Consider the following 24,262-nt stretch of genomic DNA (forward strand, 5'->3'; position numbering starts at 1 on the left):
TAAGTTGTATGATAGATTCCTGGCATGTATTAAATGTACTGTCCAAATTCTGGTTGGTTTTGAGCTTAGTGTTAGCACACAAAGTTGGCTGTTTTGTAACAGCAAACTGTTGAAAGACTCTCCTTCAGTTTTTGTTCCCATTATCTCGTCAGGAAGGAAAGGACAACATCTTTAAAAGTACTTAAGTACCAAGCAAGTGACCCTTCTCTGCTGGAATGCCGCCCCACTAATGATGCAGAGAAGAAAAACAGCCATTTCTGGCAGAGTTTGCAGGATCTCTCATCCCAAACAAAAAAGTCTAAAATGCCTGGTAAAAATAAATATCACTATGAAATTCTGGCATGGGAAACATTTCTGACAGCCAAGGCTTAGCTCATCCTGGGGGGTGACCCAAGAAGGCCTGCAATTTTCATTTTTCATTCCTATTCATCGAATGTTCCTTGCAAACTTAAGCTGCCAGACTGTGTTATCTATTAGACCAGGTGTCTGTGTGAGAAAATTATAAGTAAATGACTCTGTGTGTGTGCAAGAGAGTAGGCAAATATATGTGGGAGTGAGCTATTGCTTCTTGGGCTGAAGTGAAGCGGTAACTCTGACAGCTGTACTGGCCAGCTCTTATGGGAAAGGTATATAACTTTCTGTGTGCAGTACAGAGATTTAGCACATTCAAAACACTCTGAAAGTATTTTGTCTTATAACATCTACATGGAAAAGCAAATGATAGAAGCAAGGAAAAAAAACCAACCAAAAGAAAGCAGAGATCACGGATTCATTAAAATTGTGGAATTCTTGCAAAACAATCCTTAGTTCTGCTTGTTAAGTACACAAAAGAGAGCCTGAGTATTTATTAGGGCTGTTGTGAGAGAGCACTGCAGAACCCTGCAGCTATGCAAGAGCTGAAGTCAGTATTTTTTTTTTAGTGGAAGCACACATTGGTATCCCAGTCATTCATTCCGTAATATAAGAGGACAAAATGATGAATGTTCTTTCCTTTCTTTTCACTACATAATACTCGAGGTGTTTTCAAGAGTAACATCTCTGTGGAGTCACTAGAAGAGAAGATAGAGACCAGAAGATGATATAATGGTTGGAGTACTTAGGAAGAGAAGTTGAGGAGTAGTGGATTGGAGATGGAAAGGGAAGTATGCAAATGACTTGCTGAGAGAGAAGATAAGCCTTGGGAGACTGAAACTGCAAATTAATATCATGGCAATTAATTCTAAACAGAATAGAGGGAACATGGAACTTTTTCCAGAATATAGTAGCAAATGAAGACATTAGTTAAGTTTTATCTGAGAAATGTATTTAAATTTCTCTTTTGATTTGTTAATTTTATCATGCTAGTTTCTAAACCACGGCAAAATAGATTGACCATACCGCATTTGAAACTGATAATAACATGTTGAGATAGTAATAAAACATCCTTAGGATTCCAACTCTTTATGTGTTAACCTTTACACGGTGTTAGTAAAAGAAGAGTTGTTCCTTGAACACTTAAAGTTTAGGCGTAGATCAGAGTTTCTTTCAAACTCTGTGACTGGAGTCCATTTCTGATATTTACTAAGCATACTCAGTGTGCTCTAAGCTACATGAAACAGAAAACTGCAGTCTCTGTGACAAGGTTTTCATTGTGCCTTAAAAGCATGGTTTTGTGCTCGCTGAAGTCACTGATAGTTTCCATCAACTCTGCTGACCTAGAATGAAGCATAAATGGAAACGCAATACACAAACCCACATCACCTTGAACTCCCAGAATGTTAGTCTTATGTTAATATGCTCAAGTATCCTAAAACTGCGATGACATGGACACAAGTATATGTGGCTAGGAGGGAGGTTGGACGTGTATGCATATGCGTGGATGGCTGATCTCAGACTCATGTGGAGGGTGTGTGCAACTCTGGATCTTGCTCCCACCTGTGCCTTTATTCAGGTTGCACTTAGTGCTGGTAAGAAGGAATTAATTTGTTCCCTCATTCACATTTATCAAGAACTAATATGAGAGAGGGAGAGGTGTTAAGAGGCGTCTCTGATTCAGCCACCTGATAGGAAAGCAGATGGTTGACATGCCCTGTCTCTTATCAGAAAGACTCAAGGGTTATATCTTGTGCATGCTGGCAGTACTTGCCTAACCCATCGTGCCAGTAAAGTATTAGAACTGAATCATCTTGAAGAAAGAAAACACTCTTTATCTGTCTGTCTACATTTTTACATGTCACTCATCTCCATAGTGGCAGGGCTTCTGCAAACAAGAAAGGTTTGTGAGCTGAGGGAAAGATATGTTTATGTCTTTCACATCTATTCCCATGACTACTCAATTCTCTCAGAGGCCCAATTAATGTATTCTAGTTTTTTGAGAAAGGAAAAGTCAGCCCATCAGAGATATCCACATACCGAGACGTAAGTTCACCTTTCTTTCTGTGTGATTGATTTCTACCACAAACTTTTTCTCTGAATACAGACACTATTGATGACAAACTACATTAATAGCTTGAAGACAAAGACACAGGTCTTCAGTTCTTTGGAAAATGCTTCTCTGTGCAGTCAAAAATTAATTTAGGAGCCACAACTTGCTACTTACCCATTTGAATGTGTTTGGAGAATAAAGGTGGTTAGGCTTCTTCCTTCAAACTGAATTCTTCTATTGCTAGCTTTTAAAAGAACATTTTCCTTTTATGCTCCTCCTCTTTTCTCTTTTTTTCTGTGCCAGAGTCAAGGTATTAAGCTGTGCTGTTCCTAAGGCTAGGCCACAGGCTACCTTTGCAATGCAGACATTGTGCAAGGCCTGGGTGATTGCCATTTCACTGCAGGGAGGAGCCTCATCAGAAATAGAAGAGGGTGTATTTGCATTATTTTTATATGGAGGATGTAAGGGAACCAGCAAAAGGAGCAGAACCAGCTTGCAAGACACCCAGGAAGAGCTACCATCTCAAACAAAACATGAAGAAAGGTTTGGGTTTTGTTTTTTTCCCCTAGTTTGAGAGTCAATCTACTTAGTTGGGGTTTTTTCCCCCCAGAGTGGAAGATTGAACAGCCTGGCAGGTTGGCTTCAGTCCCACCTTCCAGACACACACAAAAATAGGGAGGGGGTCAGATGAATCTGCACTGCAAAGTAGAATTAATGGTGGTCCATGAGATGATCACAAAGTTTCCCAAAATAAATGTACAATTGGAACGCTTAGAAGGCAGCAGATAAATGAAAGGTGAAGAAAATTAAATAACACATAAGCTCTGACTTGTTAACCTGAATTTTATGTTGTTGTAAATGAAAACAGTTGTGGCAACACTGCAGAAGATGGCACATCGATTACTGTTTTCTTAACAGTAATTGGGCAGTAACTTGTGAAACACTGTAAAGGACAATGGTGACAGGATTTGAATGTTTATGACACCTGTGGGCATATCTGGGTATACAGTAGTAGTGCCACTGCTTAGAAAACTTAAGGGAAGGCAACAAGGGAAAAAGTGATAGCATAACATATAAATCAATGCTAAAATTTCATTTAATGTATTTAACACCGAGACCATAATTTACAAACTACGTCACCAGCTGTGAAAGCTGTAGGTCCCTCAGCTGTTTGGAAAATTGAACTGTTTCTTTACATGTCCAACAGTGAATTCAGAGGCCCAACTGTTTAACTGAATCTTCCTATGTATGGGTAAAATCTTGACTTTTAACTTACCTGGTATTCCAAGCTACCACCTCTTTGGTTCACTGGTGATACTGAAGAGGGAACTGATGTGGGTAATGTAGCAGTGGAATAACGATAGAAATTAAAAGGGCCATTGGAAAATCCTGTAGTCTGATAGCACAGAACCCATGATTTTATCTTGAACCCAGAGCTCTGTTGGGAACAACTTGCCATTTTCCTGGCTTTTCTGTTTAGTTAGTGGAGCTCACTAGTAATACAGAATTTGATCAACCAGACTGCAGAGTTTGTAATGATCTTTCCGGTCAGAGTTTTCTGAATGATATCCATTGTGGGACTTAGGTTTGGGAGCGGTCCCAAAAGATCGCCTAGTCCAGCCTGCACTGCATCAAGACTAAACATATCAAGGCTAGCACCTGCATGCTTATCGAACTTTGTTCTAAACGATGCCAGTGGAAGAGATTCCACGGTCCCCCTAGACAGTCTGCTCCAGTGTTGAAAAATCCTTAGTTGGAATGCTGATCAGCAAAATCTTTTAAGCATTTCTTGTCACAAATCAAGTTGACTCTTTCATGTATTTCTACTGTAGCCGTAGAGGATAGCTGATCAACATCTCTCTAATATGCTTGTATGTATTGGAAAGCTGCATCTCACTTGAAGCTTTTATTTTCTTGACTAGGCAAATCTAATTCCTTCAGCTTTTTCTCAAAGGGTGTGTTTTCTAAACTTCTTGTTCTTGTTGTTATTTTCTTGTTTCTCTTCAGCTGTGTTTATATTTCTAAGGTGTTCAGCCAGGACCAGACACAGTATGCCACTTGGGGCTTCAGTACCATGTGAAGTTAAGAAATCAAATAAATTGTCTTGTATATGACACACCTGTTAAGGCATTCCAGAATTAAATGCATTTTTTGGCAGTGGCACTGCACTGTTGATTTATATTGCTCATTATCCATACAACCCTAAGATCTGTTTTTGCTGTATTTCTGTCTACTCAGGAATTCACATCGTTTATTGATGTCTGTTTCCTAAGAATAATATTTTATATTTCTCATTACTGTTTTTTTCTGTGTTGGTTTTTGGACAACCTGTCCAATTTGTCAATAGCATTTGAGGTGTCTGATCTCATCCTTCCTAGTGTTTGCATCCCCTGCCATTGTTTTGAGGTTATCAGATTTTTTTAGCACAGATTATACAAGCATAAATATTCCAGCATCTAAGTTGTCAGTGAACATACTAAACAAAACAGAGCTTTGGACAGACCCTGAAAGGTGTCTTTCTGAGGTGCCTTTGCGTTTTGATGAATAACCACTAATGACTACTATGGTCTCCTTCTGTCAGATGCCTGCACACCTTCCACTAGTTGTATTTAAAATGTCATTCTATGAAAGCGTCTTGTGAGACAGTGCCAAAAGCCATACAAGATGTATCATGTCCATTGCCTTCTGTTTACCCAGTGAGCTTAACATTACTTTAAAAAAGGGAACCTGATTTAGCACAAATGCATTTTGCCCATTTTCCTTGTGCTTTTTTCGTTCTATTAAATTAATTAATTCTATCTCAAATATTTAAAACATGATTACTCCAGACCTCTGAACATAGCAATTAAGCTATCTGATCTGTCATTCTCTTCTAGGAAACCTGAGGTGCAGAGAAACATCTTCCCAAGGAAGGGCCCGTTTGAATGCTTTAAAAATACTTTGACAGGTAAGACCAAAACTGTCCACCCCATTTTTTTTCTTTTTTTTTTTAACCTCTTCTTAAGGTCTTTGCAGTTTTAAGATAGTTAAAGTGTATTTTTCCTGGTAATCCTACTTGGTTCTGGTTCCCTTTTTCTTCTTTTTCCAATGACACCATGTCCTTGGTTCTCTTTTTCCTAACACAGGGTTGCTATTTAAAATCACTCTGAAGATGATGTGAACTTTTAGTATTATTTCAGAGTAGTTATTTTCTGTCATTGGACTAGTTTATTTCTCTAATATGTCTATTTGGAGGGGGGGAGAATTATGTCCTGAAATGGTTATTAGAATAATAATCTTCTTCCTGTTCCCTTTATAATGACTGGTGGGTTTTTTTGATTAAGCATGTTGTCATATAAATTAATTGTTAATTATATTTTAATTACTTCTTTCTCATCTGTCTTACAATACTTATGTTATATATCACTTATCACTGATCTATAAATTATTACGAGTTACTTCATAATGTTCCTCCCTCATAGCTGTGGGTAAAAGCAAGTACCTACCTTGTGCATGGGTTGAAGTGCACTCTGAAATTTATATAGTCTTTCTTAAAGTTATTTGGTCTGAAAGAGGCAAGTCCTAAGCATAATGGCTAAATTTTACCAGCATTACTTAGCAACCCTTCTACTTTTCTTTCACCAAAAATACCCATTTGACACTGCATAAATCTACTTTACAATTATTCCTCAAAGATCCCACACGGAACCAGGGCTATATTCAATCATAGTATTGTATCAACAGGTAGGTAATTGAGAGCTTTATAATATAAATTTCCATCTGCTCAACTGCAACCTATTTAGGAGATTGTTGTGAAAGACAATACTATGTGCTTCTCTAACATTTCACCAGGGGATTTCAAAATGATTTATAAGACAGAGATGTAATTTAGGGAAGTTGAGCTTGCAGAGGAAAGTGATTTCCCAGAATACAACACAAGATGCAGAAGACTGGTAAACACACTTCAACAAACACAAGTGGGTAAAAATATTTGTTCCCTGGGGAGAGAAGGACTGAAGAGGTAACGCTTGAATTTATTTGTGTTTAGGACAATATTTTTCAAGAGGCCTTTGTTTCAAACACAGGAAAATACTCATCTCAGCTGCTGGAAGACTATTTCATGACCTAAGCATATAATTATCAGGAAGTTCTGGGCCCTGTGTCTGTGCTTTATCACGTTCAGTACTTAGGCGTTTAAACTTCTTACAGGCTTCTATGAGCCTGAAGTCAGCAGGGCTGCTCTGATTTATGCTACCTGGGGATCTAGCCTCAGTAGAGAATATAAACTTAAATGAATTTTGGTTATGTTGCCCTGTATTTCAGGGGGATGCAGTAAGAGTTTTGCATGCTAGCCAATCAGCCAACCGCCAGACAGAGTGATGTTAACATTTTCTCTCCCTTAGCTTCAAACCACTGTTCCCAACTCTTCCACTTAAATTATCTTAAACTCTGGTATCTTGGAGTTTATTTCTTTACAGTAATTGCATATTCTTTCCATGCCTCATTCTGTCACTGCTTCTGGGTCAATGTTAGCATAGAGAGGTTTTTTAATCTCTCCACCTTTTGGCTACCTGGATTTGTTGTTACTCTTCTGCAACTTTGGATGCTTTGCCTATCAAATACATAGAATTCAATGCCATAGTCTACGTGCTATTGCACTTAGGCTATGTAAAGTAGATCTATTCCTATCTTGAAGCAGTGATTCTGCATATAAAGCAAAAAGTCTGCATTTTTTAAATTTTGGGGGCCATATATTGTAAATTTATGTATGGTTTGCTGCTTACTGTTTCTTATGGTGTTCCTGCTCTTGGGAGTTCTCCTCCTCAGTGAAGCTCTGTATTGGATTATTTTTTTCTTTACATTGAGCTCAATTTGTCAAGACTCAGTCCCTGTTTTAATTTTATGTTGACATTTTTAATAATATCCCTTGTCTTCACTGTTTTACACTTAATTAATAGAATTCTCAGTCACATGCTGTGCTGTTTACTTGCTCTTGTGATTCTTTAAAGGAGAGTATTAATTGCAGCTTCCCCTGGATTCATCTGTGCGAAGGCTTTAAGTAAGACCATTCCTATCACTGGCCCTTTGGTGTCAATTTGACAAAATTCCCATCTTCCCCTGTGGTCTAGGGTTTGGACTATCTGAATCAGCTTTCCACTCAAGTTAATACTTTGAAATCAACTGAGATGATTAATTATTTAACAACAGTTTCTTGCATTGCCAACCCTATGTATTAAAATGCCAAATCGTGCCACAGAGGATCGTAAAACTGGCTTTAACGATGATGTCCAGTGAAAGCCTGTTTTCTTTTAAATGCAGCACAGAGACCAGAAGGCACACAAGACAGTTGTTCAAGCGTTAATTTCCACTCCTACAGGCAACGACCCTAGCTCTGTTTTCAGAGTATCCGAGACTCACACACAATCAGCTGTCTCCGGACACCGCGGCTGTAAGGAAAACACCAAACAGCCGAACACTTGTCACGAACGGAGGGAAAAAATGAAACGTTTCTCTTAGATAGCAGCATGTATGCTGGGCAAAGGGCTCGTGAGAGAGGTGCTTAGAGACTTTCCGTTTCTGAAGGGTCTTTGGAAAACGGGGGTGGGACAGGGAGAAGGGCTCTGTCGCTTGTCTTGGGTACGGACAGCTGGCACGAGCCGGGAAGCGGTGGCAGCGCACGGGGGAACCGCTCAGCCACCGGAGGATACCGGGCACCGCTGCGGCGGGCAGCCGAGAGCCCGGAGCGATGCTCCTTGGCGGCGCTGCGGGAGTTGGGACAGCGAGAGCCCCGAGGACCGGGGCCGCTTTAGGAAGGGCTTCCCCGCCTGCGGTGACGGAGCCGCAACCGCGGCAAGGGCGCAGAGGGGCCGGGGGTTCGTGGGGAGCCCGGGGGTCTCGCCGCGGTGCCGGGCGGTAGCCCCAAGGGGTGGTGACGGGCTGTGGGGGGGGGTGGGGTGGTGGTGTCTCGCTTTGCAGAGCCGCGGCCCCGGGGACCGCCTCTGCCGCGCCGAAAGTTTGCGAACTGCCTCGGCGCTGGGGGGGAGCGGGGCGGGGGCTGCCCCGGCGGGGCTCCTCCTCCGGGGCCGGGCCTGGGCCGGGCGGAGCGGGGAGCGAGCCCCCAGCCCCGGGAGCTGCCGCGGCTGCGGAGGGAGCAAGCGGCGGCCGGGCCGGCGTGCTGCGCGCAGGAGGAGCCCGGGACGTCGCTGCGGGCGGCCCGGGCGCGGGGCCGGGGGGCTGCCACCATGAGGCGGTGCGGCGAGGGTTGCCTCTTGCCCGCGCCCCCGCAGCTCCTGCTGCTGCTGCTGGGAGCGCTGCTCCGCGCCAGAGGTAAGCGGCTGCCGCGGCGTCCTCTGCCCCGCGGCGGCGCGGGGGGGAGCCCGGCCGCCGTCCCGGGCTCGGCGGCGGGGAGCCTTGCCGGGGCGGGGAACCCTGCCCCGGCGCGCCGCTCACCTGCCCGCGCTCGCCGAGCGGGGAGCCCTGCCGTGCTCCGCCACCGCGCTTTGTCCGTGCCCCGGCCCGCGGCCGGACGCGGGGCTCTCGCCTTCCCCGTGCCCTGGCGCGGCGGGCCGGAGCCGGCGGGGTTCCCCGGCAGGCCGGGGCGCGGGGTCCCGGGGCGGCGCGGCGTTGCCCTGGCCCGGCCCGGCGGCAGCCGGAGGGTCCCCACCGCCCACGCGGCCGCTGCCCCCCGCGGAAGTTTGGCGGCGGCGGGCGCGGGCTTTGTTCCCGCGGTGCGAGCGGCGGGCCGGGCCGGGGCGGGCGCGCAGGTTGCCTCGGAGGCTGCCGTGCCCGGCGTGTCGGGACAGCCGCCGCTCCGGAGCAGGAATGCAGCCGCGCACCCGCCGCGACGGGCCCCTTAAAGGTACAGCCCGGTTCCGCGGCGGCGCCCCGGGCTACCTGCCTCGGCTCGCCTCGCTTCGCCTCGGCGGGGACTGGAAGTCCTCCGGCAGCGCCCTGGCAGAGTGGGGCCGAGGCAGGAGCGGTACCAAAAATAGTGGCGAGGGGAGGAGTTCGCTGCGGTCTTAGCGAGCAGGGAAGCGGTTCCATGAAGTCTCGCTGGTGAAAACTTATCTTTGTGGTTGCTCTATCAACTGAAAAGCAATTGCTGTTTCTTCGTCTTGTGCAGTAGTGCGGTATTTTACAAGGGCGCCCGGTGGAGGAGGACACATCTAAACGCCTCGCGGAATTGTTTATAAGGAGTTGGAAGGCTTGTGGGGGAGGGGTGTGGAGAGGAGATACCTACCTCGTTTCTCTCCCTTTACTCCTTTGGCAGCTGCTGTATAATTTCATCCATCCGTTTTCTCCTATGCTACTCTGAAATTATGGGAAGCATTTGCAGTAGTGCTGCTGACCTCCATCATTCGGCAAGTATTGCCTCTGGGGCACAGTCACGTGGAGTTTGGGTTTCACGTAATATTATTTCTCTTCTAACAAGAAACCTAATTGCAGGTAGTCTTTGAAGAAGGTGCTAAACCAGCTTGGAAAGGCTGCAGTTCTGTGTACCAGAAAATCTGCTTTTTAGAAACCAGAAGTACTCTTAAGTTCCCAAGTGCCACACAGATACTTAGCTGCAGTCTAGGAGTGAGAAGGATCTAAAGCATAAATCTTAGTGTAGGTGCAGATCTGGATGTGTTTTATTTTGGCTGTTACCCAGGTGCTCCTAGTTAATGTGTCTGGGCTGTTAACAGCCATGTGGGGGATGTCTGATTGTAAAGTGCAGGTTTACTCGTAGGTGGTTGTGCCTTGATGTCTCCCGGACACTTTTTATGGCAGTTTGTCTCTCTTTCAAGTAGTTCTCCCATCAGTGCACTTTCCTGTACTTTCTTATCGAATGAACGGGAGTTTGTGATTGGATGTGCCAACTGCTTCCAGAAGTGAGTATCATCTTTCCTTCACAGGAAGATATGCTTTGCAATAAGAACACAATTCCTGAGCAATTTTTTTCCTATTTGAAGCAAGGAAAAACATGAGGAGGTGTCAGTAAGGAGGTGGCAGAGAAGATGCCAAAGTTTGTGATAGTTCGTGTTCCTCCCCTTAGCTAGAAGTTTTTCATCATTGTCCCTTAGAAGTACCTGCGGGGATGGTGTACAGCTTAACTGTCACAAAGCATGCACAGCCACAGAACTCGTGATGCCAAACAGGTAAATTGTTAGAAGAGCTTGGTCGTTTACCACTGTGCCTCAGTAGAGGAGCAGGTAAAGCAAACAAGTCTGCAAGATTGACCTTTGACCCTCTTTTGGTGGATAGTGGCAGATAAAACTGTCTGCCAAAAGTCTGCCAAAAAAAAAAAAAGGTCTGCAAGTATCTTGAGCTCTTGGAAAAATGCATTGCAGGTAAAAACAGGTATATAGAGAGAATTTAAAGCTAATGGCATGCGCTGCTGGTGTGTGGTGATGAAGAAGGGCCTGATGTTATGATGGTCTGCGTTAATATAAATACAGAATGTCACAGAACCTGTCTGGGTGATGTGCTTGCAGTTCCGGCTCCTGGAGCTCTGCCAGAAAAACACATGGCTAATATCAGCTTTACTCCCCAAACATCTTGACTACATTTTAAAGTCACAAACTTGAATGTGATACCTCTATAGAAATAGAGTTTGCAGTGGGAATCATGATCTCCACTATGTGTGCTTGGCTTTGCTATTGGTTCTGCAGCTCTCAGCCAAGTGCAAAACGGCTGTTTCCCTGTTGTCAACTTGGAGCTGACAATGTTCTACTTCCTGGGTGTTCTGAGAGTGCCTGGGTTTACTGTTGATCGGGTTGGATGATATTCATAGATCTCATGATCACCCTGAATTTTCTTGACTGTTTCTTTTTGTCAAAGTGGTGGTGGTACTAAGTAACATACCCACTCTTCTAAAATGAAAAGTAAGGTGCTGCAGGAGGCTGATAAGTGGTGGTGGTTGGTTTTTTTGGTTTTGTTTTTGTTGTTTTGGGTTTTTTTTTTTAAACAATTCTGTGTCTACTAAAACATAGTAGCATTAGTGGAAAAGCATAAAGCATCAATCTTCCAGTACGAAGTTAACATTATCGTTTCATTTATTTAGTGTAGATAAGCAATTTTCTTTTATATTTTCTTTCCAAAAGCATTCAGTTGTGAGCTTTAGCACTGTCTTCTGCCATAGAGAATCCCTTCTTGCATCCTGGGAGTGTGGGTGTATGCAGCAACCAAATTAATAGGTGCTTAGTTACGTAAAGTGCTTGCATTTCCAGAGTGTTTTGTGAACCTTGAAGAGGGATATTCTGTTCATGTGGGCCACAAAATGGGATTTCAGAAAACTTGGAGCTATTTCTCTACGCTGTGTTCATTAAAGTTACAGAAGAAAAAGTGGTTGGCTATAAACATTATCCAGTTTTTTGTAGTTCAAACCAGAAGGCAGTACTTGCTGTATGTTAAGTAGAAGAAGAAATTGAAGTGATTTGTATTTTGTTTTTACTCCTAAAAACCTGTAGTTCTCCAGACTGGTGAAATTAACATTAAAAAACAATTAAAACATTCATTCTGTGAGAATGATCTGTAGTCTGATAGTCCTCTTGAATCTTCCTGCGCTCTTGTGAAATAGGCAAATATTATCCTTGTTTTGTAAATGTGGGAAGTGAAGTAGAAATTGTCTTGCCCAAGGCCAACCCTGTTTGCCCTAGAATGCAACTTACCGTTGAGCACAATAGAATATATGCTTCATAACACTTATAAAAGCTGATAAAGAGATGTTATCTTAAAAACCAGTCAAGGTTTTAAAAATGGGTTTAAAAAGTCAGTGCATGTCCTACACCTTCGTTGAATTCTTCTGCTGCTTGTGACTTATAGCTATTTCTCTTTTTACTAATATTTCTATTTCTCTTGCTGATGATCGAAAGATTCATAAAACCGCAGAAATTTTATTGACTCTCTGTTGGAAAGGGTGAATTGGTAAGTAAAGTGTTGTTAAAATAAACACATAAGAAAAGTGGACACTTTATTTCTCTAGTCCTCTGTTATTTCCACCTTAACTATTTGTGATGTTATCTCAAAGAGCTTTACATAATCAAGTGATATATATGCACATGTGCGCACATTTAAACTGACCATCTTTTAAGGTGTCTGGCTTTACCTGATACAACATCCAGAGCTGGAGCTCTGGCATACAGCAAACCCATTCCATTAATTGGCATACTGTATTTAGTGGCTGTCTGTGTTTCACACAAATCATGGCAGGGAACTCTAATTGTAATTATCGTCCATGAATCTAATGTGCATGGTGGTTAGGCTCTTGCTTTTGTGTCTGTAGTGCCTGTGATTATTTGCCATGGCTGTTATGTTAGGTGTTACTCTTTTACGGGATTTTGTTGTCTCTACTGTGTGAAGACTGGGCAATGTAATGCTTCTTGAATCTCTTCTTTCTGTATCGTCTTTCCTGTAGATTTCCATTTCTCTGTACTGAAGACGGGAACTATATGGATCTAGGGGCTTGTGATTCTGTAGGCTTGTGGTTTATTCATACTGTATATCTGGTCGCTCTAGGACTGTTACCTTGGGTGTATTTGGCTGCCATCCTGTTGTGGGTGAGTTCATGTTCAGGTTTTTCAGCTTTCCAGGCATTTTTTTGCCTCTGTGATGCAGAACTGCCTGTTAAATGCTGAAGTATTCCAGCCTGCATATTTAGTCTGAGAGACTCTTGAGCTGCAGTCGGTGCTTCTGTGAGGAGTAGAACTCCTTCTTGGCTGCTGTGAGCCTAGGTGAAAGGAAAATAAGTTTTCTTGAAGACTTTATTAACATCGAACAGAGCTGGTGTTTGTGGACTTATGTCTTGCTAAATTGTGGATGACTGAAACTCCGCATATCAAGGAATTGTGTTTATTGTTTAAAATAGAAGAAAAAGAAAAAAGGGGATTGAATGCTCGTGAGCCTGATTCTGATGGTATGAGATACATGCCTATAGCAGGATGCTTAATGTTAGCACAACTTTGGGCTGTGATCAGTAGTAATAGAAGCTTTTGTTTTTCATGAGCTTCTTAGGTCATTAGGTTTTTCTCTATTTAGCCACCAGTCAGCAAGTAACAAACCATTAAGATCAACAGGCAGTACTGTATATGCATATTCAATGTTTGTACTGCAAATTGCAGTTTTGTAAAAAAATGTATGACCGAAGACAGTGCAGGCTCTTGCTTCTCAAGCTGTTACATGTTAATAGCAACTTTCCGATGTTGCAATACCCAGAACTAAGAAGCACCAGCTTTTTCCCCTGAATGGATTAGGATGAGAATAAAATTTACCTCCCTGTACTATAGTGATGAAGTTATTTAAAGAAATGTTGTCCAGCAAAGCTTCCAGTAAAGAATGTGTTTTCCTGAAAACAGACCCCCATATTCTGTAGTGTCAAGGTGAAGTTTTACTCCTGGAGTTAAATTTACCAGCAGTGAGACTTTATCATGACTCCAGACACAGGAGACCTCTCTCCTGGCTGCCAGCATGGTGACTTCCTTCGAATGCCCTAGCAGGGCATAGTCTTCTGTATCTCTTTGTTACTGCCTGACAGCCCCTCCCAGCTGCTGGAGCTTTCTGTTTCTATTGCATAGCAGCAGTTCTTTAATCAGAAATCTTGTTAGTATTCAAGGATAATTGATCCGACTCTCTGGTAGGGGGTGGGGACCCAGCCTTGCATCCTTCTCCTACTTGCCACCCCCAGTTTGACCCCTGTTGTCTCTTTGTTTTCTCCTGTTAAGTTTGTGCCAGTGATGTGTGTGTGTGCTGTTTTTCCAAGCAGCCTGAAGTTGGCTGTAACCAAGAGCAGCAGTTAAATAGAGCCCGATTTCCCCGCTTCCTGGCATTTAGTTGTTCGGCTCCATTTTCTGGTCTTCTGTGTTTTTGATTTGCAGAGAAGGAACTTACTTGGTGCCCCCGGGCATCTCTTAAACCCATTAGAACAAACTCCATTATTTCACTGTACTTAGAAATCCTCCTCCTTTAGTCCCAGCATCCATCAAAATAATGTATCCTCTGTAAGGCCCTCTGGAAAATGTTTAATAGGATCTTTTCAAACTCAAGGAGAGTTCCAGTTGGGAAGGGGGAGGGGAGAAGGCTAATGGAAGATCTGACTGTGACTTGCAGTAAGCCTGAACTTGGCCTGTGTCAGCTCTCCCTTCACCTCCATGCGGAGGGAGTGCTGAACAGAGCGGATCCAACACTGGGATCAAAGCTGGAAACAAAAGGCTTTGGGAGAAAAATTTCCCGTCTGGCCAAGAGGCAGCCACACAAAGGTGGTGCATAATTTATCATTCGAGGTTTATTTCTGCTGTGCTCCTTCTGGAGAGGGAAGGAAAAAAGAAGTGACTCTCCTGCTGTTTCGAAGGGGATAAGTGATGGCTTTGGAGACTTGAGGCAGGAAGGAGCTAGAGATACCATGGAAAAACTTTTTCAGTGCAGTCTGTACCCAGCTCCTCTCTTCTCAAACACGGTCAGACATTATTTCTGTTGGGAGGGAACCCTATTCTTGCCTTTTCAAGTTTCAAAGAGTGAGTACTTTTAACTTCTCTGGTCATTCTCAAGTCTCAGTGTATGGAGTGGTGCTGCTCTTCGCAAAATCAAGTTCTTTGAATTTCTGAGGTGTTTTTCTTACCTTAAGGATCGTTCTAAGTGCTGTGGCTCTGTGTAACATGGAGGAGGAGGCTACATTTGCCCCAAAGGGTTTATAGTCTAAATTGGACATCTGACATCTGATAAGGATCAGGGATATGATAATTCTGGAGGGATAGATAAGGTCCAATATTAAAACAGCATAGCTTTCTAATTAAATTTCCTTTAGCTTTGGTTTAATGGGAAAAGCTTCTGAAAGTTTTTCATTCCAATCACTTCTTAGAACAAGGATAGAGAGGGTTTTTTGGGTAGGAGTTGGCATCAAAGACTACTGAAAGCTGGTAACTGTGGAAATAAGGATGAGGAAGCAGATGCAAGAGTAGTGTAAACCATGAGAAGAAGGGAGGGGGATATAGGAATACAGATATTAACAGAAGCAAAGATAGGCATTTTGAAAATGAGAGCCAAGGACTTGAGCTGGCAAAGGAACAGAAGAGCCGTGTAAGGAGATCCAAGTGGAGTAATTATATGGGATCTGATGGCAGAAAGAGTTGTTAATTAGGTAGTATAAAAGATGGAAATTTTGAAAGTGAAGATGAGCATTGAGCAGAATTTAACTGCTGAGGCAGGGAAAGACTTATTTTAGTAATGATTTAAAGGAGGATGTGACAACTTGTTAGGGACCCTCAGCAGTACAGCCCCTGACCTAGTGGGGTGATTTTATGAAATATCAGGAGCTTAGCAATGGGGACAGCGGTAGAAAGGGAGACTGATATTGGCATAGTGCTGAGATGGTGAGCCCATGAGATAGAGGTGGTGATGGAGCTCTCTGCAACGGTGGAATGTGGGACCTGTCAGGCTTGGGAGCACATACAGCCAGAAGGAGTTTTGGGTGGGATGTCTGGGAAGGTATTTTGGAGGACAGTCCTGTCTGGAAGGTGTGTGAAATGGGAGGGCAGAGTTGAAGAGAGAAGCTAAGAGGTTGGAGGTGATTGCTTGGAAAAAGGTGTAAAGTGAGAATAGGAGATTACTCTGGGTTTGGAAAGGAGTCTGGGTACAGAAGCAACAAGACTGGTGGCAGAAAATAACACCTTTCCTGGAAAAGGAGGCTACTTCTCTTCTTCTTCTCCATTAAGAATTGCGATGTGAAGGAGTGAGTCACTAGTGAGAACTGTTAAAACATACACATGTGATGTTCTCAGCCTCCTTCTCTGAAAGGCTCATAAGAATCATCGTGTGACTATGCAAGAAGGTTAGAGGGAAATATGCACTCTGCTCCTCTAGCCTGAATCTCCAGCTCTGTCAGTTCATTTGACTTGGTGACAGCTGGTAGTGTCTGGGAGAGGTTCTTGCCTAAGGTGCAGCCATTCACTGTAGCAGAACCGTGTCTCATGGAATCTAGGATTAGAATAAAATAAAGACACACCTTCATTTTTTAATTTGTGCTCCCACCCAATTTTAGTTCTGAATTTCCATAACTGCTGAGTAGTCAAATCCTTTCTTTACAACTCTGAGGACAGGGAAAAAAATGTGAAGTCTCAGGATTGTCATTTCCTGCTTCTGTTCCAAGCTCCTGAGGTTGAACCAGGAGGTGGGATAATTCTCTGAAGTAAAATGGCATTTGTTAAGAGGAAGCCACCTTTACTGCTGTCCATTCTTTGTGATTCAGAGTTTGCAACTTCTTCAGGCTTGACAAATTTAGGAAATGAGGTTTTTGAGGCCTCAGAGATTGTGTTCTTCTGACCGTGATTTTTGAAGCCTGTTACTCTCGAAAAGCCTGAGTTGAGTTTCTTATGGCTGGAGGACATGCCCCTAATTTGTGCTGCCTTTTTAAAAGAGCCTAGATCAATGTAGTACCTATTAGCACGAGGAGACACATAATGGGTCTGGCTGTGAGAGAAAACTGAAGAGTTTGCAGCATGGGAAAGGGAGATAGATTGGAGGCTGCCATTCTGGAGGCTTTAATAGCCAAGAAGCAGGAGAGGATAGTCATTGGCAAATAGGGATGCTAGTGGACCATCTGCATTTTTGTCATGGATCTCAAATAGAAGTATTCAGTGTCTAAATCTTAGAAAGCATGATGTGGGAATAGGTGGGAGACTAGGTCAGGTCTCCTGACAAGGGCACTAATCATTGCCCTGCAAACAGACCTAAGTTTAATACAAGGAAAGAGCAGGCTGATTTGAGAGCCGTATCCATGCAGAGTCAAAGTGGTAAAGGGATTTTTCTTGGGCATTGACTTGGAAACGGGGAAGGACTGAATTGGGCTGGTTGGTGAGGTTACGGCCCTTTCCTATCTTTGCTAGGCCTTAGGAAAGGCTGCCCCTGGGTCTGAGTTCTTTCCTGTACCAGTGAATGGCTGTTGCAACAGAGTGTTGACTCATGAACAGCTGATTCCTGAGCTAAGATGTCTCCACCACAAGGGTGGTAACCTCATGTGTTGTTCCAGTTCAAGCTGTCACTGGTCATGAATCAACACTGTCTGTAGGCCTTTGTTCACTGCATTTTTGAGTGTAAGGAAGAATTCAGACCTGCAGTCAGCATTACCTTAAATAACAGAAGGCCTTTAGGCCTTTTGGGTGTTTGTTGGTTTGTGTTTTTTGTTGTTTTTTTTTTTCCAGGCCCAGGGTTCTTTTATCTGTGGAGCAGGTGGATCCCTTGCCTGTGCCTCAACTCCTCGAGAAGGGCATATTTGTCATCTTCGCATCTTTGGCAGTTACGTTGAGTAATTTCTATGCTACCAGTACTCAAGTAGGGAAGAACAACCTTGTTGATCCCTGCCTTCTGCAACCTTCCACTACAAACTTCTTTGGCTTGAAGTGGCTCATCCACTCACAAGAGAAGCCCGTTGTTTCTCTTCTTTGTGACCTGCCTCCTGCGAACTGGAAGATGAGGAGCTGTAATCTTCTGTTGCTCTTAGTGCAAATTCCAGACTAGAACAAAGTAAGCGAATTCCTTAGGTTAAGTTTTCCAGTCAATTGTCCCTAGAAAATGTTGGGTTTTTTTTTCATACTTCCTTTCTTGCTTGCTATGGTTAGTTCTTCACCCACAAGTCTTCAGAATTCTGGGAGCGAACGTTTAAGCTGGAAAGGAATGTCTTAAAAAAAAAGGGATAATTCCTCTTGATACTGTGTAGTAACTTTTTGTTAGTTGGTTGTGCTGGAGAAGCAAACTCTTGATGACAGTAATAAGTATGCTGGAGGAAGAAGAGAAATTCAGATGATAACTTTCTGAGGAATGACCCATGAGCAATTTTTGTGCTGCAGATGCTTTAGAACAGACTGGCAGGGAAGAGGGGGTGGCAGGCACTTGCCTACTTTAAACGCTTGACAAAACCCCTTGTTTAGCTTAATCGGGTACCCAAGGCCAAATCTAACACAGTTACAGTATAGAACTAATGGGAGATACAGGGCAAGTTAAATCTATGTACAATCCATCAATTATAGGATAAAAATAAACAGTACTCAGAAGCCTTCGAGCAAGGAAGGGAGTGAGGCAGAGATGACATCTTTGGTATGTGCATCTTGACTTACCTGCTCAGGCGAAACAGCCTCTGAGCTCAGGCTTCCGATTAAGTGACTGGGACAGCTGCCAAAACACCTACGTTTGCTAGCTAATGTACTGCAGTGCATTGGTCCTGCAGGTTAATCTGGGAAAGGCATGGAGTGATATCTGGGTTTGTTTTGGGCTTTTTCTTGAACGATGTCATAACAACATGCTCTGCATCCTGTATGTCAAGATGTTAAAATAAATGTGGTGGCAATGCTAAAACTGCCTATTAAAGTCTTGTAAGAAAAGAGGGCCATCATCATTACGCCACAGAAGACCAGATATGCCTAGGGAGCCAGCTTTTCTCACCTTGCGGGCTGCATACCAAAGCCTTTAAGGTATGTGCTATATGGCTCTGTGACCTTTAGAGACAAGCAGACGGGGAGTGGCTCACAGGAGGGAAATGACAGTAACTCTATAAGGGGAGAATTATTCTGTTGCAGGATGGGACTGGGCTGAGGTGGGTATGCAGCAAGGTCCCTCTACAGCCCCGCACTAACCAGCCTCAGGAGCCCTTGCATGCCTAAAGCTCCCTGCCAATGTGGCTGTGCTGGCGATGTAGTGGCCCTAGCAAGTAAGACATGTTTCAACTACTCAAACCATGAGTACTGAATACAATGCTGAGATTTCCCTGCTGTACTATTTGACAGCAAATTAAACATTTGACTCCCACAAGTATGAACTCCAGAGGTCTGTATGTTCTTACATTGTAACCAAAGGGAAGTTAACTTTTTTATTTTCAGATGTGCAAACACATGATAGAACTAAATCTATGAAATCAGTGTAGTGATGGCTACAGAGTAGAACTGGAAGGATTTCCATTGCTGATCTTTGCATAAAAAGACTTGGTTTCGGTGCTGTCTCAGCCAAAGCAGCAAAAGCTGTCTCCACCTAAAAGCACTAGAGAACCACAGACTGAAACCAAATGAAAACGCTGTCCATTCCTACGAAAACATTGTTTCTGGGATTTGGCACTCCTTTTGAGGCTAACGAAGCAAATAACTTAATCCAAAATCCATCTGTTTGAGAAACTAGTCTGAATCTAAACCAGAACACAAGTTTCTGTAACAGAAAAAAGTCCAAACCTACTAGCCAGCTAGACTGCCACAAGTTATTGCGCAAAGTTATTATGCTGGCAGATAGTATCAAATGAAATGTGCAAAATCAAGTCAGACTCTTACCAGATACTGAACTGGCATGTGCAACTTTGAGTTGGATACGGGGAGAACACCATAAATCAAACAGTAAATGTCTGGGAAAGAGAAGTAAAAGGAGAGACTGACAAGGAAACCTTCTAATCCTGCGAGTAAAGTATAAAAGAGATTAGAAAGAGCAAGAGAACACTTACCTCACTAGAAATAAGCCATTATTCCTTGGAATATTTGCATTTCTATCGTTGGACTCCATGCCATGTAGCCTTCTCTGTTGAAACCTCTGTGGAGGCAGGCATTTCATTTGTTGAATCCACTTCTGGGAGAAGCTCTAGTGTGCTGTCTCTTACATGTGGGTAACACTTGCAGAGCTTGTTTTGCCAATAAAAGTGTCTTTGAATTGACTGTGGTGGGATGTGGTGCGAGTTCTGATGCAACATGAGGCTCTTTGTAAGTGCAGATTTTTATGAGAACCCGTCTCTAAAATCTCTAGTAATTTTGTTTTCTTGTTGCTGTTGCGAATTGGCTCCTTCCTTTCTGTGGTCCATTGTTGTATGGTTGATGTTTGGAAATGAAATGTCTTCCATCTGGTTAAGAAATTTGATTTATCCTTGGAGGCCTGAACTGCTGCCTTTGCTAGTAGGAAATAAACAATGTTCCAACTGTCCCTGATTATCACCCACTTGCCTTCCTGCGGATCCATGTCTCTTGCAAGGGCACCAGAAGAAATGACTTATGGATTATGAATTGCATTTTTCCTGTCCTCTATTCCTTCACCTCTACCAACTTAGTCCTCTCCTCCTGTTTAAACTTTGTAAATTAAACATACTACTTAGAACGATTAAACAATGGGCTGGACAGTGGAGATGTGCCTTGCTTGGACCGCAGTCAGTGGCTTGTTTCAGGTGACATTAGGAATGTAACTGCAAATGACTTATAAGGGCACGTTACTGATTTGGAGTAGAGTTCAGTATAATTTTGCTTTAGGGGAAACATTGTCTTCAAAATACAGTTTTAGGGTAATATAAAGGCCATGTTTTGGAATATCAGAATCAGAGGAATTTTTGCTCCTGCTGTCTTTTGCTTTCAGTAAACTTGATATCTCTCTGAGAGAGATTGATTTGATTTTTTTTTTTGTTTTTTTTTGTTGTTGTTGTTGTTTTGGTGGGGGTATTAGGATGTTGTCACTGCTGAGGATTGTTCTCTGCCTGCAATGTATGTGGCTTGGCCTCTAGCTGCAGGGCTTCCTTGACCCACGGGATGTGGTTTCGCGTTACGCCTAATCTAGTGTAACTGTGGGTTGCCCCACAAGAGCGGTCTCGCCCCCTTGTCCCTTTGATTAGGTCTGTGTGTCTGTCTGCTGGATGAATCAGTTCAGCTTGTTGATCTGTCACAGAACTTTCTGCAAAATGGTGAAACCAGTGACACCACAGGTTGTGTGGTATTGGCAAGCGAAAGAGAATTGCTCTTCAGTGAGCTGATCAGTATAGACCTGAAAGAAGGATGGAGGGAGCAAGACCAACCTTTTTTTGGCACTGGCTTGCTGCTGCATTTGTTTGCCTTAACAGTAATTTGGAAGGACTTTCCCTGGAAACAAGGGAAGGTGAAAATTCAAGCCCAATATTCAGTTTCTATGGCTCATGTAAGCATAGACCTCTATTGTATTGTACTTGTGTGACAGTCTTACTGCTGTGTTAGTATCAAAGTGTGGTGAAAGATCAACCTATGGATGTTGCAACTGGTGCAGTACGTTAATTGGTCATGCCTTTTGTGGTCGAAACTTCTATTCATTAAGACTTGAAGCAAAGACCTACTATCTTGTTTTACTTGGGCTAACACAGACTTATGTTCTGAGTTGTTGCCAGAGAAATTTGTCAATCTAAATATGAAAAGCTTTATCCCCTTGCTAGTGCCTTGACTCTTCTTCCTTAATCTTGCCTTTTAAATGACTGATGTCTAGCAAAGAGTTGTTTTTTGACCCTTATTTGCAGAATCTGGATCCAAGTTTTGCTTGCTTTCCTCACCCCTCTCCACTGATGCAGTGGTGTGTCGTAGTTTGACAAGCCTGGCCTGGGCATGCACACAAAAGGAGGCACAATCCCACCCTCCTTCTGTTGATGCAGAAATGGCAGGGCTGATGCTAAGTGCCCGGTTAGTCAAAGGAAGACAGTGCTAGCTGTTTGGAAACATAAGCTGCCTAAACAGCCATTCCTGTTCTCCCTGAATGAGTATGTGGCAGGCTGAAGGGGAAGATCTACATGGGCTAATGTCACACATGAGTTGTCAATTGGATCATGTAAAGATTCACTCTGATGGAAATCAGAGCTTCACAGTGTTACATGCAGTGTGTGCATACAATAAGGACAGTCCCAACTCTGAAGAGTTCATAATTTCTACATGTAATAAATTGACAGATGTATCGAATAATGAGAAAAAAACCACAATGAAATACTGATTAACATAGTAAATAGAGGCTCCACTTAAATGCTTTACCTTTTAGTCTGTATATTGATACTCCTTGTCCTGTCCTCTCCATCCTCAAAATATCTTTCTGTTGAAGATGCCATTCTCTAATCTTTTTTTTCCCTCCTCTGACATGCTGCATTTGATTTTTGATTTGACAATTTGACAATTTGATGCATTTGTGTCTGGAGTCTGATACTGGGAGAGTGAAAATTCTTCTCAGATGTAATACCCTTCTAAGAGGATCTAGTTGCTGTTTTGGTCCTAGATAGTGCATGTTCCTGTTAGCTGCCAGTGTGTTCAATAAATGGTTAGCATTAGTCTAATGAGGGGTATCATACCTGAAGCCAGCTCACAAAGATCTCTTCTGCCTCTGTGACTCTTCCACCCTTTCCCCTATCCTGACTGTAGCAGCTCTTAGGATGGATTGCAAATGGATATTTAACCATGTAACCACAAAGGTCAAGAAAATTGAGAACAGAAGCATAACTTGGACTTGGTTAGGAATCCAAGTGTTAAACCCTGGATTCCTGACTTGGAATAGTTTAGCTGTGGCCAGCTTTAAATAATAATTATTGAATGTTCCTTTTTGCTGCTTTGTAGCAGCAAGCTAAATTGCTGGGTAGAATTCTGTAAATATCTAATTGGCTTCAGTGGCCATATTTACCCAATAGCTTAAGTGTTTTTCCCCATAACCTTTGGAGATCATCTGTACAGAACTTAACTTGGGAGTGTCCTCTTTGCAAGCTGTGACATAAAGCTTCCCTCTGATTGTTGGGCCAGGTGTGCTAATGGCTAGGTCTTTGGTTTTTTTGTTTGTTTGTTTGGGTTTTTTTGTTCCTCTAAGGTTAGTTGACAACTTGATTTTGGAGTCTACAGAATTTTTTCTTGCATGGGTAAAGAACTGAACCGCGGTGACTGGTTGCTTAAGAGCTGTCTTCTTCTGCATACTGAAGTCAGTGGCTTTATCCCAGATTAGAATGTTACATTTTTAAACATTTACTGTAGTCGAGTGTAGAATGATCTAATTCACTGCGTTTATTCCTTTTCATAAGGATTTTCAGCACAGTAGCATGTGTATCCTACTTCTAAATGTGCAAAGACTTGGTAAACAGACTGTAAGAAGAAAATAACTCTTCAGTCACTGTAGTAAATATGTCTGTAAAGCCTTAAACAGGAAATGACCCCAACTGTATGTCAGTTTGGCTGGGAGGCCGTGGTTCTGCAAGCAGTGAAGCGAAGGGAGGAATCAAACTGGGCTGGGTAAGGAGGAGTTGGAAGATCCTTCAGATCTGCATCTTTTCACTGCTGATCGCCCACTGGACCACTTTCCCTGATCTGTTTTTTACCAGGCTGCACAAAGCTGTGCCAGCTTATGGGGGTCATGGGACTGGGAGTAGGGGAAGGAGGGCTGGGAGCTCTTTACGCTGGCACTACTGATGGATATGAAACTACAGTCTTGAAGTTTCTTTCCCATTTTGAGCAAGTATCAGTGTGTTTCTGGAGGACCCGAGAGCTGTGTTATCACTTAAATGTAGTCAAATCAAGGCTGCTTCCTGTCCTTTGCTTATCGTGCACAGAAGAGGGTTTGTTTTGGGAGGATATCTGGCACAGAAATCAAGAAACTAGGTTATAGCATGAAGGGCAGAAGATTATGTCTTCCCCATGGAAAACAGTCATGCTCTTCTGAGGACTTGATACCTAAATCATCTTGTATGTATTTCAGTTTGCCAAATGTTTGTGCACTTATAAGGAGGGACATGGGAATGATTTCCAGAATGCTGTTGCTGTTCATAATTCCACATTGTTTGATAGTGCACAATAAAAAATGGAGGGAGGGGAATGAACCTCTAAGCACACTTCTCGGAATCTGGAATTAATGGACCACATTCAACCTTGGAATAAAGGACCAGGAAATGGGAAAGCTAACTGAGCTCAGCCTCTGAGGTTGAGATGTATGCTATCATGACCGTAATGGTGTGTAGCTTAGTGGTGTACTGTGACTTCAGTAGATCTGATCTTGACTCATCAAGGCTTGTTGGCTGAAGGTCCAAATGTACCAGATGTTCTTACTTAGAGAATGATCTGTAGGAATAAATGTTATGTTCTTACAGTGTTTGGGAATAGCAGTGTAAGGTACCAGAAATATTTAGCAAATTTAGTCAAG

The 24,262-nt window shown here is 43.0% G+C and overlaps 1 protein-coding gene across 3 annotated transcripts in view; it reads left to right on the forward strand.

Moving 5' to 3' along the window:
• The first annotated feature begins 8,544 nt into the window (after window positions 1-8,544).
• Window positions 8,545-24,262, forward strand: part of LRP4 (LDL receptor related protein 4) — an 84,450-nt gene continuing 68,732 nt past the window's right edge. For all 3 annotated transcript variants that reach the window (XM_052782024.1, XM_052782025.1, XM_052782026.1), the window contains exon 1: window positions 8,545-8,710. In XM_052782024.1, the coding sequence (XP_052637984.1) occupies window positions 8,626-8,710 (85 nt within the window). In that variant the 5' untranslated portion in view covers window positions 8,545-8,625. The remainder of the gene's footprint in view (window positions 8,711-24,262) is intronic.

Source organism: Harpia harpyja, chromosome 3 (assembly GCF_026419915.1).
Source record: "Harpia harpyja isolate bHarHar1 chromosome 3, bHarHar1 primary haplotype, whole genome shotgun sequence".
NCBI classification, from domain to species: Eukaryota; Metazoa; Chordata; class Aves; order Accipitriformes; family Accipitridae; genus Harpia; species Harpia harpyja.